Raw genomic sequence first — 20,808 nt, 5'->3', positions numbered from 1 at the left:
ATGAATGAATCGAGTCTACGCGACCTCGGGGACTTCTTGGCTACTGTGAATGGGACGTGGTGTTGTCGCGCTCGGGCCCGAAAAAAGGCAGCCGGCTGGTTTTCACGTTTCATCGGGCCCCGCGAATGGCAACACAAGTGTTCCATTGTCGGTCCAAAGCTCGAGGTTTCAAGAGCGCGAGATCTTGACGCATTGTCGCACAGCTTTTTAACACCATTAACTACGTTTTACCTTAAATTTAACCTAAAGTGGGGGCCCTCTTGACAAATTTTCGGGATTTAGGGCAACACGACCGGTTCCCCGTCGACAATAGCAAACGAGCCATTCGAGTGACCGCGTTGTACTCTTGTTGAGTTGTACTCTTTCTGGACGATCGTTTGACTGGAAAATCGTGTATATAGGCGCGCGTTACGCCGTCAAAGCTGATGATATATGTTAGAGATTCTCTATGATGAACATTTGATATGTGTGTATTTATTCATACGTTTCATATATAAAATATGTCTTTTTTGATAATCACTTATATGTATGTAATTTATAATTTGCTACAATTGTCATTTGTCGTTTGGATCGTGGCCCTAAGTACATAATATATGTTATATATATTGTATTTTGAATAAAAAAATTGAGAGATATGTATATATAAAAGAGATAACAAAATTTTATTGATTCTCTTAGTAATTATGTTTTTATATATTTAATTAATTAAATTATTTGCATTGATGATATATTAAAAAGAAAGTACTTTACGTTATTCTTATTTTTGTTACATTTTCTAAATTATATATAATTATATATAATAGAAATAATTTTACGAATATTTCCGAAATTATATATTTTTACATTTTTATTATAATACAATGGCATTTGATGATTTTATTATAATAAAGTAATTAAGAAAGAGCTGCATTAATACCTACTAAGAAAAACTAAATACATTTAATTAAAGCTGAAATTCTGGGCTTCAGAATCCTAATTATTTATTTTGTATGATGAAATGAGGAATATTATCAGTTTTTTATTAATCAAAAAAATTGTTTTATATATTTACTATTTATGACACTTTTAAATCCTGAGAGAAGATACTTTTTTTAAATTAAATTCTCATATTTTTAAATTCTGAAAATTTTTATTATATATGATAATCTTAGAATTTACTCTTTAAATTTCTCTTTCAAGTGATAATGTTTGTATTGAGCGCATAAATATATCGTTAGCTTGCTATCAAGGAATTAAGGTACAAATAAAAATATATTAATAATGTAGCAAGAGAGAGTAAGAATTTTATTCCGACTAACTTTATATTAAAAATATACAATCTTGATTTTATAAATCATACAAAAATACAATATATTTATTACTATACAATTGTATACAATATATATTTACATAATATGTACAATAATGGTCAATGCATTCAATTTTATTGTTCATGCCTTTTCTCAGAACGCTTATCTACACTTTTAACTATTGATTGAATTTATCTACTTGTAAAATTATCGAGAGTTTGAATTTCTTGAATTATATATTACATAGTATAAGTTCTGAAACTTATATACACACTTCCGGATCTATGAGTTAACGATTCTCTCGACGGTGTGCTTCGTGCATCCTATATTCCTGAACATCGGAGTTGTAATTGCTTCTGGATTCGGAGTCTGATAATCTGCCACCGCTTCCATCTTCCTCCTCTTGTCATCTCGTTCGCCCACGTCTGGCAGACTCCTCTTGCAACCTCGAGAGAGATCCCGTGCCTCGCATCCTATTGCCTGATCCTGCACAGAGTTTATTCTCGAGAATTCAAACTTTGCCTCGAAGCAGGCATCTTCATTCGCGATCGATCGCTCGAGAGGTTCGGTTTCGGTGAATTTACGAATGGATTTGCCGTCGCCGCTCTCCCTCTTCGGAGACCTCTTTTCATCCTCTTCCTGATCGCATTTTCTGCCAGGAGATTCTTCCCCGCAGCTATCCTTCCGTTTACCGCAGGTCCTCAAACAGCAGCATTTTTGGCTCTGACCGGATGGTAAATCCTCCTTTTTGTACTTTACCCGGCGGTTTTGAAACCAGATTTTCACCTGTTTCTCCGACAGTCGCAGATTAGTCGCGATCTCGATGCGACGCAACCGTGACAGGTACATGTTTGAGGCGAACTCGCGTTCCAACTCCAACAGCTGAGTGCTAGTAAACGCGGTCCGGATACGTTTAGAGCTGTTGTTGATGGAACTCGGAGATTTCGGAGGAGGCGTCGGAGTGCTGTTACGGGACGGAGATTCGCTAGGCGCTGAAATATCTGAGAAAAGGTCAGGGGTTAATGGTTGCTTGCTACGAGATCGTTGTTGCGACGGGGAAAACTCAATAGATTCTTTGCGTGCTTTTACGTGATATATCTAGGAATTGAGAATACACGAAGATGTATGTTTTTTATGTCAAAATAATATCTTAAAAATCTTAGAAAGTATAAAAATATTCAAAAATATTTACATTAAAAGATAAATATATAAAACAAAATTATAATTTTTTTTATTTTTATTTTAAAGTATATTAATGCAGTTGATAATTGCTATAGTATTTTATGAAAAGTAATTTATGAAAAGATTTTATGAAGATAATTTTGGAAATATATGTGTAAAATAACAAAATTATTATTTCTTTTTATTTGAAGTTTATTATTTATTTGAAATTAGATGGTATCTCTGTGAATATAATTTTGAAGTTTATTTCATTTTAATTATAATTGTTAAGAATTCTAAAGTGCATATCATTGTAATAAAGGCAATCATATATTATTATACATTCGCGAGCCATTAATGGACATTTACCATAAGTTAATTAGTGACCATATTTACCTGATAATCTGCTCGTTGAGGTATTCAAAGGCGACGGTGGACTTTGTCCAGGTATTGGCAAAACACCTAACGTCGGTGGATTGATAGACACGGGCATAGTGGGTGGTCTGGGCACCGGTCTAATCGGCTGGTAGCTCAAGCCCAGATTGAAAAAGTTGAACATGTAATTAGGAAGTTGATTTCCATAATACGGTAACGGGTACGAAGGCGGCGAATTGTTGCCGATTAAAGAGTCCACTAGAAAGCTTCGAGACATCCTCTCGTCGATGAAGCACTTTTCGGATGATCAACGCAACTTCTCAAGTTATGTCCAATTTTAAACCGCAGAAATCACACGTGACACTAAATAATCCAATAATCATCGAGATTGGCTTGTCGCACTTAACTTTAATTTTTGCTTTAATAGGATGAATTTTCTTTCTTCTCAAGAACGTATTTTGAATTATCTTTTGTTTTTCTCTGATTTTTCCAGAATACGCGATATTAATTTACACTGTTTTTCAATGTTTTAAATTGTCAGACAAAATTAAATATGAACTCGTAGTTTCGACTGCACGACGGTGCATCGAATTCTGCATCCCGAAGACCCCGGGCTTGCTATATATATAGGGTGCAAACTCCACCCAGGGGTTGGTTTTTGATCTGGGGCCCTTTTATGCTGGGCCCCGCCCTTCTTCTTCGTGAGGGTGCCCCTTTCGGGGTTCACCCCAACTGCCCTCCCCGGGGAACGACAATGAGTAGGGCATTTTCTCGCAGCGCTAATTCGACGGGTGGCTAATATTGCCGGAAATTTTATACGGCCTCTTTAGCCATCTTCTATTATTATCGACGTCCCGACGCGCTGTATACTCTACTCGCCGTTATTTCAAAGCACAACAACTGATGAGCTCAAAGTATGATTTAAATCGATTGAAATAAACTTATACTGGCAATACCGGAAATTAAATCTTTGTTTTCTAAAAGAGTTAATAAGAAGCTTAAAATTATCCTTAATTCTGAGATCAATTTTAAAAATCTTAATGAATAAATTGCAGCGAGATAATTTTTTTACGATTTACAAAAATTAAATATTTTATAAAAAAATTTTTGTTATACATATATTGGATGGATTACAACTCAAAGATATTATACTTATTTTTAACGGATCTCATAAAAGCGTCTCAACGCTGATACAATCTATGTTATTCGAACGATGACCTGGATTCATACATTTAGTACGAGAACAGTTTAGGAAAAAAGATCCTTTCATCTATTTCTGCGATTTTTCTTCACGGACAAGGGTAGAACAGTTTCGAGTTCGTTCCACCTTTTCTCCTTGTCAACATTTATCAACTGGGCTTCTTTGGCACGTGCTGAAAAATCTGTGAGGGCAATCAGGATAAGCTGGTAGGAGGAATCATTTAAGAACATTGATACCTATCTCGGTTTGTGTGGAAAGCTTTATTAGTAATCTTCAAACGCGTGAAATTAGGCAAACGACATTACAATAAATCTCGAAAAATAAATTAAAATCAGACGTAAAACATGTAATATTGTACTTGGTATATCTGTATTTATCGAAACGTATAAGAAATATTTTAGAAAAAGAGACAATAAGAGAGACAAAGAGAAAAAGAAAAAGAGAAAGAGAGAGAGATAGAAAGAAGCCGCTTTCCGCCGACGTCTCTTCAAGGGATGAAACGTAATTTCGTTTTTCTCTGCGGGTCGATACTCTGCAGCTCAGCTCGCTGAAATCAAATTTCGGATTTGCCTTAGAAACTGACACTTTCCCGGTTTTATTTTTTACCTGTCTCTTTTCTTTTCCTCTTCATTTACAAGAATTTGTATTCTCGAGTGTATTACTCTGATGAAATCTCATAGCACCGAGCAGAAATAAAAAATCGCTGATGTGGAGGATAACGAGAAAACTGCAGAATACGAGATGAAATAGGTATGTTGACTCACGAATACTGGGGATTGCCGAAAAATGTTTTGCGCACTCGAAATGAAAACAGCGGCGTGATTTATTGAATTTTACTTCGATGATATTTGAATGACGTAAAATTATACGAAAATTAATTTTTTTATCGCGTTTCTGCATCATTGACTTTAATCTATTTTAATTACATTTTGAAAGGAGAGTTATAACGTCTTAATTCTATTGAAACGAAAAAAACACTTAGTTTTTCTATCGTGAATTTCAAAGAATTAAATTTATTCGCGCGCACACATCAGATAAATACATACAAGCGTTAATATCTAAATTATGATATATTAATCGTGCAAATGTAAATAAAATATAAAATGTACAGAAAAATGTGTATCTTTATGATTTTATAATATTTATAGAATCCATCAGTTATTGATTATGCAAATGAGAGCTTAATCATTATTCATGGAATATATTTATCTGAAATTTTAGTAGAAGCACATTGCTTTCATGTAACATATATTAAGATTTCCTTCCAAAATCGCCATTACGATATAACGAAGCGTATTGACAGAAACAGAAAGAGAGAGTGAGAGAGAAGAGCAATAACGTTTCAGTAATATGCCGTTTGACTTGCACACGCGCGACTAATTTCTTGATTAGCCGTTGCCGTAATTTATCGAGCGAGTCGCGCAATAGAGGAGACCGCGCGATCTGCTCACAAAGCGGAAAATTACTGTTTAACATGAAACGCTGTTTCGAATATCCACTTTCACGATCAGAATTTCGACCTAGTCATCGCACGAACTTATTCTTGTGCGAGTGACTTTGCGCCGATTGCACCTGTCGATCCGAAAATTAATTACGCGCGACGATACGTTATTGCTTACGATGGGGGAGACACGATTCGATAATTGTTTTGCAATTGGGGCAATATGATATGATGATAACATACATCGTGAATACTAAGAGAATAGTAATCGTTACAATATTCCAATATCGAATTACAAAATTATCGATTTTTAATTGTGTCTTAAAAAGTATTAAAAAATAACCTTATTTATTAATCGATTAATAATATATTTAGTTAAATACAAAGAAATTTTTTTTCTTTAATGTAAATTCTCAGTTTTGCCTTTACTGTTAGGAAAATACTTTAACATTTTTTATCATCGTTTTCTATATCGCATTTGCCATCGTCAATGATAAATCTACAACGGCAATCTTTAAGGGCGGATATCTTAATATTGGCGGATAATATATCGTATATATATATATTATTTAGCACGCGCCGACAGAGTTGAGAAAACATAGCCGCGATTTTAAACCCCTAACAACACGACTAATCCCATTATCGAAGTATACATGAAGGGTCACATCCCCCGCACTCTCGCGTCCTCGCGTCTACGTATTAAAAATCACGGTAACGTTATCTTACGCGTTCTAGAGTCGTGAATAATACAATAACGCTTCTCTCCCCTGCCTCAGCATATGTCCGTCGGATTCGCGATTTCAAGGGGGTGCCCGTGGAACCCTTCGACCGAGGATCGAAAGTAGGGACCACCCTTCTCATCGCGAAGGGAACGATCCGGACTAGGACCATATACTCCACGTCCTGTGGACTCACGTGCGTCGTTACCAGCATATCTCTCGCGTCATTACGTAGGAAGGATATTTTAATTTCGTGCACGACCCTCTACCTGGAATCATCCCATTGGTTGCTCCCCTTTATTTCGGGGCGTGACTATCCTCGTATGGTCCCGATAGCTGCCCAATCTTTGTGGCCATAAGCACTCAAAATTTCCGTTTCGAGAACAGGCCTTCAAATGTGGCGATTTTATCGAGAGCATCGAAGCATCGTGATTTCAGTAACAGCCATAGCGAAGCGTAGCGTTCCAGAGTGATAAAAAATAGTAATTTATGATAACATTTACATTATTTTATAATTCATATGTATAAAATTTTTATTACTTATTCTCAGGGTGAGTCGAGGTTATCATGTGAAATTTTAGTGACAGATACATTATTTAAACTCGAAACCGAATTTGTTATGAAAAATATATCTTTCATGAAAGAATATTCTTCCAAAGATTGAGAAATAAGGATATTTAATTTTAAATAAAGAATTTACCTTTGACATTTCATATGCTGTTTGCGTATAAAATACAAGGACATCATGTGAATAGACATGTGCGTCTTTATAGAAGATGCGCACTCGTGTCAAGAATAGTGCATGATCTTAAAGAGGAAATTACCTTTACTAAGTTCTTCTTTTGTGAATGGAACGCTTCTATGTATTAAAAATTATAAGTGTGAGGAAATAATTTTTGATTCGATTTTAATATGAGATGCTCTCGATTTCGAGAGGAAATCCAGCATCGATCGATTCTGAAAATTAATTGAATCAAAGCGACCTGTATCGGGAGACTAGATAATAATTGTTTGTTGTGGTTATACAACACAATTTGCGTATAGCTATTCGAGATAAGATCATACCTTTGTCAAATGACATAACGATATGAAATATTCATATATAGCTCACATTTTTTTAAATAGCTCACATTTATCTTAGTAACGCGTTATGTAATTTATTTTATGCGTGGTAGATGGGGGAAGGGAGGGGAATCGATCCAAAGTGGAATCTAAACATGGGTTGGAAATCTCTCTCTTAGAGTGGAATATCGAGATAATCGCTATCATATACATACATATTCGATTCGGCCTGTTAGTGGGGCAAACTCATCCCCGTTGTGGAACTTTCAAGGTATCCTGCTGCGAGGCAATATCGTCGATAGCAAATCTTGTGCAATGCTCGTGACTGCATTCAAGCTAAATATTTGAGAACATGCGGTACCTCGTTTCGAAAGTTATAAGGTAAAAATGAAGCTGAAAAGAGGACAAACTGATTTTCTCGCCATCGATTCGACGTTAAGTACCTTCACTTGGGCATTAACCTTTTGACGTACTCTGAGACCTATGTAAATGTCGGCAAACATATTACGCGCGCAGATGTCATATTTTTCTCGAAAACCGATGTAAACTCCGACGAATTGCCGATGTTGGAACTGACGGCTTAACGAGCTGGAAAGAAGAACTTACATTTCCAACTTCTGTAAATCGCATCTCAACTTCTCGCCTTGCTTCATATTTTCCTTTACCTTTCCTCATATTGGCGGCTGACTTGTCATTTTTACAATACGATACCTAATCGCGAATTTTCGTTGGAAAAATAAAGATTCTATTTCGATAATATTTGATCATAAAATCGACTAAAAGCGTTCGAGCTTGAAACTATAACTATCTCGAAAAATATTTCTTTCATCTTTTCTCACGTGTGCAACAGTTGAAAAGAATATATTGAATGATAACTCTGATCTGACTGAACAAATTCGTGTTTTCACGTTCAGCATTTAGAACGAAATTCGTGCACACTTTTAAAGAAAGTTTTGCGAACAGTCTATTCTTGAATATTTTAAAATATTGCGAATAGCGTAGGAATAATACGTGGCATTACTTCCGAGGTAAATCTCATTTTAACTTCTCTGCGGTATAATAATACCAGACCGACGAACTTGCAGTTGATGTCAATCTCGGTCGACAACTCGGAGATATTCATGTTGTTATTTTTCAATCGGTTGCGACGGGTTATTCTAAAAATTTTGCTGGCAAGCTATCATGAGAGATTCTGCCGCGAATTTTTCCTATTTGCGTCTAATCGAATAAAAATCATTCGCAAATGCATCTCCGAACGAATTAGATTCATGCGTCGAATCGATAACATTGAAGAGAATTTGCACTTTTATAGCTTCAAAAGTTTATTGTTTAATCTACGTGCTGCAATAAACTTAATTAGTGTGGTTTTATATTAATCATAAATTATTGATTATATAATAGACTGACATGTGCGCATATATAATATATATAATTTTAAAACAGACCGACGAACTTGCAGTTGATGTCAATCTCGGTCGACAACTCGGAGATATTCATGTTGTTATTTTTCAATCGGTTGCGACGGGTTATTCTAAAAATTTTGCTGGCAAGCTATCATGAGAGATTCTGCCGCGAATTTTTCCTATTTGCGTCTAATCGAATAAAAATCATTCGCAAATGCATCTCCGAACGAATTAGATTCATGCGTCGAATCGATAACATTGAAGAGAATTTGCACTTTTATAGCTTCAAAAGTTTATTGTTTAATCTACGTGCTGCAATAAACTTAATTAGTGTGGTTTTATATTAATCATAAATTATTGATTATATAATAGACTGACATGTGCGCATATATAATATATATAATTTTAAAATATTTAAAATTTTAGAAATAATTATATATATAATTATTTTTATGATCTTTAGATAATTTAAAATTATTAATCTCTCTTAGCTTTTTAGATTTGTATGAAACAATATATTCGCTTGACTGACTATGACGTTACAAATTATAATGGCTGTTCAAACATTAAAATAGTTCGATTTTACGGATTGATGGTCAATAATGCTTTCTTTATACTAACATCCTTTGGTTGGAGCACCACACAAAATGGAAGATGCTACGAGATAAACGCGATAAAGCGTAACATAATGAAAACAACAATCCTTATACTACTATGCGGTAGTAAGCGATTTATCGAAATCTTAATTCAGTTTCTTCGATACCTTTATTCAAACGTCGATCCTGATCGAAGATCACGAAAGATCGAATCTTTTCCGATGTGTACACACGAGGACACTCCACGGATTGATGTCCTCGGCAAACTCGTTGCTCCTCTTCGTCGGGCAGGAGTCCTTACTCCTTTCACCATCGATAGTATCATCCCCCTGCCTTTTCCGCCACTCCCTTGATCTTCGAGGTAGAGCTTCAGAAATTAGAGTTCGGCTCATTTCACCCGGCGGAGAAAAAAAACGTGCATTCTTCGCGTAGAATACGAGCTTACAAAGGAGCATCCCATTCGAGTCGAACAACCCACGCCGTTGGTCATCTATGAATGAAAAGAGAGAGAAAAAAAGCGGCGTCGATGGATCTAATCATGGGAATGGCAAATACGATTTTGGATATTTTCCATTGCTGCTATGTCGGGCAAATAATTCGGCCATAGTCGAAAGGGCGAGGACTCGCAAAAATCCTTTATAGTCCTAGGCCACCGAATTCTCCCCCGTCGCATTGTCAATGCAACGTACAAAGACGATGCGCGCCGATTGCCTGCGACAATTTGCTTTACTTGCGTCGATGTATCCTGGCATAGGGCCATTCAATCCTTTCCGGAAAATAAATGAAAAAGATTTGTTTTCCGATGAGATCAGATCGGACGAGCGAGGGGCATATTTCCAGCTGAGTTAGTTGCGTTCTAAAATGTTTGATTTTTTTATGTAATTGCTCGAGATAAGTACATCAGGATTCGATATAGCTTTACGATAAGCAATTTAAAATTCCATTGGAATCACTGTTGGAATAACAAAAGAATTCCGTTATCATCATTATCAGTCGTTTTAATATTAGTCGAGATATTTTTAAAGAACATTAAATTCATTTTCAACGATGAAAGTCACGTAAGAAGTTTTTTCGAAAGTCTCAAATTCTCTGGACGAATACACCGCGCATTTCAAACAGATATATAATAATTTCGTAGTTTGTACGAGGCCGAAGGTTTCCCCAGCTCGATAGGATAGCTTCCGTGGTCGCGCCGGAAAAGAATTAACTCCTCCAGAGAAATTCGACGTCGTCGTCGATCTTCTGGAAGATCCGAGAATTGTCCTTTATTACTTATTTACTTTGTCTTCCGATGATTCTCTCTTTTTTTGGCTTTTATTTCTCTTGAGAACCTTTAATTTTCTATGATCGAGAACACGTGCGCTATTAGCCGACAGTGAGGGAGAAAATTTTCTCTCTTGTCTTTAATATATTTTTCTTATCTCACGATATAGATATTTTTATATCAAATTAGAAATCTACGGCAAAAATTGCTATAATAAAATATTATTTTATCTTTGGATTTGTTTATTGAAAATACGCAGCATTTCGAAGATTAAAGAGATCTTTCGGGGCTACTAGTTAAATGTTTATGTTTTTATGTATAAACTTACTGCAGGTTTCTCTAATAAGGAAACTTCTTGAGATATCTGTTTTGAAACTTTGAAGCGGTCCTAGATAGAAATTTCGTTACTTTCATTTTCTAGTTAGTGAAACTATTTGAGAGTCTTAAAGATAATGCGGCAATATTATTTAATCGCAAATTCTTTAATAATTTTAGAAATATATATTAATCTAAAAGCATATCATAAAATAATGAAATAATATGATATACAGAAGATAACAAAAAAGTTCTAAATTTTATATGACCTATTTAATCGGATAACAGAAAAGTTCTAAATTTCATATGACCTATTTAATCGGTTTAAATGCCGAAAAGATCTGATAAATCCAATAATAAATAACTGATTTTTTAAATTTCTATTTATGTGTTGAATTAACCGATCACGTCAATTACGAAATAAACTATGAAGATTTAGTATAAGTTCAACAGCGAAAGAGTCGATGGCCTTTTGTCGGCGATGTTGCAGTATTGTTTCGCGCTGCATTGTCGACAACAATAACCGATCCGGCGATGGTAGGTTCATCCTAGCGTGGATTATTCGGTAATTTCACCCGTGTTACGCGTGTTTCATTCCGCGTGCAGAGAGGAAAGATGTCCTTTTCCCTCTTTTTTCTTCTAGTTCGTCGATTATCCGTTTTTCTTTTTTCTTTCAGATTTTTAAAAATCTTTCTTCTGTTTATTCTCTTCTTCATTTTAATCGCATATTTTTAAATTGTAGTATACTTTTATTATTGTTTCTTTATATTCTAGTCTATTACATTTTATTTTACGTATATGTGATTGTTTATTATTTTTTTATATTTTTATAGTTTTATATTTTTTTTAAATAATTTTTGCTAAGCGTAATAAGATGTTTCTTTTTCTATTTCTTAAACATAAACTTTTAATCTCTTTTTCTCTTTCACTCTACAAGTTTAAGTATTTATGTTTTGACACGCGCCGAGGATTCCATATGAAAGCAACAGTCAGTTTCGTTCTCTTCTCCGTCTCCCTTTGAAGTTTCATGGTTATCGCACGGTTTGTCGAGCAACGTGAATCGGAAGACGATCGGTCCACAGCAGGATCCACAGTGAGAGTATCATGAGACGTAATGACTGGTCCGTCAAATGCTAAGAGAAACCCGGTAGGTACGTCGTCACGGATGAGAGAGCAGCTAAACGTATTTTCCTCTCTTTCGGGAATAACGGAACGAACAAATTTATGCTAATACCATTTCGCGCGAGAGCGCTCGCTGGTTAGGATAATACGGATCATCGATATAATCGAATCATCGCTCCGATTTCTCTTCGCTTTGGATAGCCGCGAGCATTGAATCGACATTTATTTTTCCATGAAACGTTTATAATATATGAATGATGATTTTAACGAAAATTAGCGTATATGCGAAATATTTCATATTCTTTATGCTTTTTTATATTTATTTTTTAGTAGATAGAATTTTTTTAGGAAAATAATTTATAATTAATGTTTTGTTTATATGAATATTTTATCATACACACATATATTTATAGTTTGATTATACATACATATCATCGTTTTTAATTGAATTAGCAACAGTTGAACTAAAACAGTTGAATTAAATTTGAATATTTCAAATCCGTGCTTTACATACGAACGATACATCGTAAAAGATAACACAAGATATACAGCAAATTTCGTAAACTTTTATGCAAAAAGGAACTTTGAAGATAAAGTAAATGGAAGACATATGGTTACTCATTCTTTTAGATCAAAAGAGAGAAAATTACAATAAATGACGCGACTTTTTATATATTTTTTAAATTATCTGCCACCAAGGCGAAAGGCAGATTATATATGGCGAAAAAGCTTTTTGTAAGTAAGAGAGGATTTAGCCAGTCTGAATGGGTCGTTTCAAAGTAATGATAAGACATTAGAGGTTATTGTAGAACGTTGTTGGTTTTTAAGGTTGTTTCACATCAGAGATCTGGTTTACCACGATATTGTACATTCCTCCGGCACGCTCGTAATTATAGCAGCAAAGTTTCGCCAGTATTTGCAGAACAATGTTCTCATTATCTTTCACATAAGATTTCTGCATGAAGAACGACCTTAGGTACAAAACATAGAGATTGCAAGACCCTTCGCACCTTTGTGTCTGTCTATATAGCATGGTATTATATATCGTATATATTTTGTATTATATATCTTGTATGATATAAAGGTAATATGAAAAAAATATAGAAATAATAAAAAATATATCTATGTTGATATTAAAATTATTATTCAAAACATGCATTTATTAGCGAAACTGAAACAAGCGCTTAAATATAAAAGAAGCATTGGAAATAATAATTAAGGTGTCTTTTATGTCTTATAAATTGGCTGAGAAAGAGAACGAGACGTATCCCATTGCATTGGTTTTAATGACGCTATCCAATCCCCTAAAAGCTCAGTATTCCTCGGTTCCCTCTTAAGTGGCTTCGCGAAAAATGAACTTTGGATGACGAGGCAACGTTAGAGATATCCTTTCCGCTTCGAATTTTACCGGTGCCCTCTTTTCCGACGGATAGATTTTTATAGATTCATCATGGGAAGGGATTAATAAAAAAAAAAGGTTGCTTTCATTATTCTCGATCGTTGATCGCGTTGTCACTAGTCACCAATTATCCTCGTATTCTAAATACCAACTCATTGTAATGATGATTAATTAGAGAGAAGGGAAAAACCGACTTAAAAGAGAGATTATTATGAAAAATAAATCACAATTCACGAATCATTATACAATACTATTAATAAAAAAACAATAGAAAAAATGCTTTGTTGAGATAATATTCAATAAAAAAAATTAAATTACACGGTAAATTATGATTAGATTGATATTGAATATAGCTCTTTCGGTAAATTTTCAAAAATAAGGGAGAATATGCAGCGCAAGATGAATTTTCTCAGGATGACGTTTTGCGGCCTCGCTCCGTGCTAAGAGGGTGCGTTCAGAAGTCTCATCAAAGTCGGCTTTTTTCAGAGACGATTGCTCGAAAACTTTGTTAAACTATTCTACCCGTTTTCTCGCCGACGGTTAAATCTTGTTTCGTTTCGCCACCCACGCCGGACAATGGGCGAGAATTGCGATTTAACTTTGTTGCGAGTAGCGTGTGCAACGTTATATTGCGCTTCCGACCACGTGTCAGCGTATAATGCACGCGTGCCGGGATAATACTTGACCGAAGACGCCTTCTGATTAAGGATACGCGGCGCGTTAACGGGCGCATTGTCGTCTCGCGATAATTGCGTTATCATAGGGGTTGAAGGACTAAAAGTACTATGAAAAGAAATTTTGAATCGACACATCCTGCTGCAATTTGATTACAGAGAAAAATTGTTGCCTTTTTAAGCCTGATAAATTCGAAAAAATCATAATATAATAAAAGCAAATATAAACTACTACTTTTTTTCTTTACTAAATTTTCTAAAGAATGCACGCTTCTTTCGTAAAATCAGACTAGCAAAGAATGTTTCATTCACTTTGCGTAATAATTTTTAATAGTAATAGCAGCAGCTTTCATTTACCGATCGTGACAATACAAAAATTATTTAAGTTGATGGAAACATCGAAAAATATTGGAAAAGGAAATTTAAATATTAATAGATTTGTATTATATAACGGTTGAACAGAGAAATTTCAATATCGATAATCGATATCTTTGCTAATTGCAAGTTTACTTTGTTTTAAAAAAATTTTAAATATTGTCACCGTTAAACTTCTGCGTCGAGTTTTTTAAAATAGATGAACCGTGAATTTTACATATAGTTTTATCAAATTTATCGTATGTTTTAAAGATTAGAGAACTGCAGAGAAAGAGAGAATTTAGAATATATTTTTTTCAGAGTTTTATTTTAAATATTAATGCCAGGTTTTTGACGAATGCGTGATATGTATTTGTATATTTTATTCAAAAATGCTAAAATTTTCATAGATATTAAAATTCTTAACCCATTGTCGGCGGAATCTTCTTTATGCTCTTAAAATTCAGCAAGATGCCAAAGACTGGATTGACTGTCCGAAAGGCACGAAATTATTATCATTTCATCCAGGTGCGCGCTTATTCGCGTATTCAGAGGCTTGTAGCGTTTCCGTGGAAGGGGAGATCGGTGACACGAGTCTATAAAATCCCATAAACATCCCTCAGGAACGCGTTATAGGGGCGGTCGCCACTGAAAGGAATAAAATATCGCTTTTTGCGGCAATTTTACGGCAATTTTCCGAGCCGCTGGAAACTGCGCTGTGTGCATCAAGAACCAGGTGTTTGTCGATTCTAGCATTCGCTCTCGTAGGATTCTCTATTGGTCGAATACGTCCGATTCATCGAGGACTGACGATTAATAGCCAGAGAGAGAGAAGAGAGAGAGAGAGAGAGCCGTTCAGTTGATATTCTAGTGGTTTCCGACAAAAACATTGATGTATAAAACGCGTGCGTGCCAATCGCGTGAACAGCCAATGGTTCGTATTGTAAACGAATTTATCTTACAACACTCTTTAAACTTCTTGTCATCGAAATGTCTTTGCGATCTTCATGATTAATTATAAAATTATATTAACCGATGATATTTTAGCGAGCTTGTTAACATAAAGCGCGCACGTAGATCGTGTTTAACTTACTCGTCTTTAAGTGTTTAATATTAATATCGAAATAATATTAGTACGACGTGATGTAATTAGTACAATATTATTATTATATTATCGCGCTCCTTGTAAGTCTCCCAATAACATTCAACAACGTGCCAATTATCGCGAATTTATCGTACATTTTCCATGCCTCCAGGGACATCGCAATATCAACGCTCGGCTTTAAGTTACCGAACAAAGTACATTGCGTTTCAGGACTATGGTATAAAATGGCAGTGTGCTTGAATTTGTTAGTTCGGCATTTTATCCTGTCTATTTCGTGTAATACAGCTCGTAAAGTGAATTAAAATTGTTAATAAATAAAATATTAATATCATTAATTTTTGTTTTATTATAACATTTTTTTATCAAATTTTCAACGTTTTTAAAATTATTTTATACGAGAAATGAAGAGAGTAGATGATTTTTTTATAATTTTTTATAAAAAAGTTTTCAAAGAGAAAGCATAGATGTTTTCAAGATACTATAGACACAACATAATTAAAGCTTGCGTGTGGTTTCTTTTATACATAAGGAAACAGTGCAATTAAAATGGAAAAATTCTAACACTATACTCTGTGCAGAAAGAATGAAATAAAAATATTACTTTCATCTTGTTCATCAAAGAAGTCGGCCTATGGATAGTCCTATATTGCATAAGGCTTCTATTAGCGAACTTTAATATTCCCTGTCGGTGGCTTAAACGATTTTCTTCTACACAATATTATAATTTTTGTATGACTTTTGAAATATTAATCAAAACTTTTGAGACATAGAATTAATTCGATTGACGTATTCGATTAATAAATTAATATATTCATTGTTTGACGTCGGTTATCTAATTACAGAATTAGTAATTAGGATAGCTATCAAAGTTAATCACGTCAAAGATTTGCATACAGTGCAAATGAGTGTCTTAACAATGATTGATCTCACCGAAATTTTTCAAGCGATCTTGCAATTATATGGACAGATATATCTCACTTGTAGCCGGTGAACGAGGTTGTCCGGAATTCACTGTTCGTCTAATATGTCGCCCACGAAGCTACATTATCAGTGACTGACACTACTAACGCTTTATATCGTAGCGGACATGACATCACGCGTCGCCATTGAAATCGGACATTAATACATTCCATTGTAGTACATAAGTGCCCATATAGTCGAACAGCATATTGTCAGCGACGTGACACAATAAAATATAATGTCAATAATATTGGTTGTTTATAGCGTGGAAAAAATAATTATTATATGCTTAGTTATATTTAAATCCTAAATACGAGATTTCCTATAACGCACAAATCGTTTTTAGATCAGATTTAATTCAAAGTTTAAAATCACAACAAATTTAAATTTGTCGTACCTCTTCTAGATCACTTATCGTTTAGTTTGCGATATGAATAAAAGGATGGAATATTTCACGAAAAATCATAACGAAACAATTTGATTACGAGCAAGAGGCCTTTGACAATGCGATTTATTTACGCGACTTGAATGGCAACGTCTGGCAGAAATGTCCGTACGTAAGTACTTAACGTGTTCCCCCGGTGACGCCGCTAATGCGTGCCGAATCGCTCGTAACGTCGACAATATTCAAGCCCCTTTTACCAACGTAAACCTGGATGGTACCGGGAGATGCTATTCCGGACACGACATCCCGATATTGTACTCGAGTGGAGTAGTCGAGTAGGGCTCGTCTTTAGTTATGGCGCGTTAGTTACGCAATGCTTACTTCGCGATAAATTATGTCACGATGAATGAGCGTTCCTGTATATGCATTCTGTATGTCACTCCGCGATGCGAAACTAGAGAAAAGAATTCATATCGGTTTGCAAGAATTCTCTTATTTTTCGAAAAAAAGTTTTCTCTTATTTTTAGATTAAAAAAATTACACAAGATCGGATTAATATAATTTTCACAGTCGATAGCAAAATAATATCTGGAAAATTAATTAATTCTTTTGTATTGTAAAATATTTATTGATCTTCGAATTTTGCGAATTATGCACAATATTGTGGAGGAGTAATAAATTTTATTCAACCAGCTATATTATATCATCCTTTTGATTGGATTAATTACGAAATTTTTATTGATTTTATTACATGTTTCCATGACTATCGAATTAAAAATGTGCTTGTCGAAAATGGCGAGGAGAAAAAGAATATGTCGACATGCATGTTAGTATTATCGCCTCTAATATTGGCAATAAAATACATAAAGTATATCAGACGATTTCTCAGAGCTATTTTTTCTCATTCGATATGTGAACGAGAAAAAGATTTTGAAGGAACAAGGACAGAGAGTTCAAGGGAGGAAAGACTGTAAAGGAGGGAAGTGTTCATGTGCGTAATTTCCGGCACACCAATGAATTATGCGATTATTACCACAAACATATGTCGTCTCGACGGGTTCGCACATTATCGACATCCTTTATTAGGGATCTTCCTCTGCCAAACTGTGACCTGAAGGTCGACGAATTGTCGACGACTTGTTTGCTCAGGCCGCCCGGTCTTCTTTCAATACCGCATCAAGCGGGTTGTAATCCCTCGATATATGGGTCTCATTTGTAACTTGTGATCTCTTTGGCAAAATGCTTGGCATAAGTCAGAATTACGCCTCTTTCGTCCGAATGTCCGTCTGTAAACGTCAAAAATAGAGATTCGTTTTAATATCTCTGTTCGCTCCAACGATACAGGTTTTACGCGGCGATAATTGAATCGATATAAAGAATTACTGCGATAGAGATAATGCGATATTATGATTGATATAACTTACCGCGCATTCGATTGTATCTGTTAATTATCCAGACTGACAATCACGTGAAAATTTATTAGCGATTCGTAATGAGTATTCATTTCGATCGAATACCATTTTTAATGCAATAGCACGTGAATTAATTATAGCGACGCGCATTATTAAACCGTCCTTTAACAATAAACATATCTGGAACATGCGTGTCTATCGCACTTTATCATAAGCCTATGCGTCGATATTCAATAGTTGCACAACGAGATCGATATATCGGTTATTCGTGTTCATATAGGACGCTAAATTAAACTTCATTACCTAAGATGAGACGCGTTCGCCTTTTCTTCACGTCGATGATAACTACAAAAGAATAGCTCGGGCTGCTGAAACTATCCTGACTATTTCACCGAGATAAAGCACGTAATTGTTATTACACACAGAGCTTCATTAATTACCTCGTAGCTGAAGGCGCTCTGGTAATTGATTATTAACTTTATATTAGACTGTAATATCCGATTAATGCATCGATAAATGGATGGTCTTATGTCATATTAAGACGCAAATATTATATTTGCATCACGTTTAATGCCAAATACTCGTAGTTAAGCACAGATTTTCCAACATTTATTATCAAACAATTATGAAAGAGAAAGATAGTATTTATCTTGGATTTACATATATTTTTTTAGAATTTCTGATATAAAAATCTTTTTTAAATTTTATTACAACGTATAGAGGAAGACATAATAAAATCAGATATACGAATTGAACTAGATGTCTATCTATTTTTATGAAAAATTCGAGGGACGCGATGAAAGCGAAAATAAAACTCGATAGCTAATACTTGATTACGTTTAGATGAAGTACTATTTTTTTACGCACTAATTTGTCATAGTACACGATACTTTCCACAAAATAAGCAGATAGCGCGATTTGATTCGATATTATTATTTACTTCTTCATACTGCATGCAAGGATAATATGAAAGGATGCGTCGAGAAGCGTAATATCGTCCTAGACATTTCGTGTGACAGAGACACGCGACACAGTTGCGTGCATTTAACGCACGCGTGTACATACGCACAACGCGACGGCCCATCTTGGTCGGTCCCCCCCTACGAAATCAATTATCACCCCATTCCCTCGAAATTACCGTTAATGCTAGCGCCTGTCGGATTACGGTGCTCGCGCCAATTTCCAAAAAAGCGCAAAAGTTTTCGGGACCGGCATCAACATAAGCGGCTTAGGAGCGCGTGCCCGCGCGCCAGCTGGTCTAATCGATCTATCGAAAACCTATCTCCCCGGGTATCGTATACATAGAAAGAGCGCGCATAAGAGGCATTAATCCCATAAATACCGAAATTATACGCGCGGTGAGCGGCTTTTGCCGTGCGTGAACGGGAAGATATGCCCCACGTTAGACGTTATACGCAAATTTTCCCGCGGAGAACATTCGCTCTTTATATATGCCATAGATTGTGTCCGTGCGTTGAATCTTTAATGAGATACGAGCGCAGTATTCGTAACGATTTATCCTTATGATATAAGAACGAAGTACTGATTTAACGAGATTCGTGGCTGTTTTTTTTTTTTTTTTTTTTTTTTTTTTTACGAAGAGGAAGAGATCCCGGATGATCGTTTCGTTATAGTCATAAGAGTAATCTATCTGATATATGTTTCATATTATAGAAAAGATGGCTCTATATATATTACAAATATATGTTAACTAAAACTCGGGCAATTCGCAAGTCGAAAACCATATTATAGTAAACGTACTTGGTACGCGAAATTGTCACATATTTTTCTGCTATACGTTTATTCATATGTGCATTCATTTATATTTTCCACTCGCAGCGAATAGCTGCAAATAAAAGTAAATCGTATATCGAAGAAAACGTCTTTTTGAATACGTGTCTTTTGTCTTCAAAAAACATTGGAATTCTTAGACATTGCGCTCTCTCTCTTTCCTGAAAAGATGGTGCAGAATAAGATAAAATAGCGTAGCAATTTCCTGAGCGGAAAAAATTCGTATGTACCAAAATATGGACCGAAAATTTTACACGTACTCTATAAAAAGTACAAGTTTTGCATAATAAATGCTTAAGATTATTCATTTTATACTATTTTTTTTCTGTTTACGCAAACATGAAGTTTTTATCTCCAAAAATAGCCAACTCATTAAAATGTTAAACGTTAGCAATAAAACTTAGAACCGCGCTAGTATGCCAGGATCCAGATCTGCAAGCAAAAAAGGGTAGCATGTTTTAAAAAATGATAAATCTAGTCATTTTCTCTACATTAACTAAAATAATCTTTTTTTCCGCGTTTTAAAATAATACATATTTAATCAGTAATATATATAATAAGCTTTCCGTTATATAAAAAAACCAATGAATTATTTTTTTATTTAATTATACTTAAATTTTGTAAAAAGATGTTTTTATAAACACATAATTCTTTTAGTAAACTTTAGCAGTTTTTATTAATGTAATAATAAACATTTTATAGAGAAATATTTTTTGTCACATTGAATATCTGCAGTAAGGTATTATTATTTTTAAATATAATTGTGTATATCGTGTCTAC

General features: G+C 34.8%; 1 protein-coding gene across 1 annotated transcript; it reads right to left on the bottom strand.

The window, feature by feature from the left end:
- Positions 1–1,578: 1,578 nt before the first annotated feature.
- Positions 1,579–3,102, bottom strand: LOC115242518 (GS homeobox 1-like). The gene is given in 3 exon segments (XM_029818888.1): positions 1,579–1,686; positions 1,689–2,290; positions 2,847–3,102. Coding segments are annotated over 3 exon segments (966 nt in total).
- Between the last annotated feature and the right edge of the window lie 17,706 nt (positions 3,103–20,808).

This window comes from Formica exsecta, unplaced genomic scaffold, assembly GCF_003651465.1.
Source record: "Formica exsecta isolate Colony F162 unplaced genomic scaffold, ASM365146v1 scaffold60, whole genome shotgun sequence".
Classification (NCBI taxonomy): Eukaryota; Metazoa; Arthropoda; class Insecta; order Hymenoptera; family Formicidae; genus Formica; species Formica exsecta.
The sequence above is the reverse complement of the archived record's forward strand: the minus strand, read 5'-3'. Positions and strand labels throughout refer to the sequence as shown.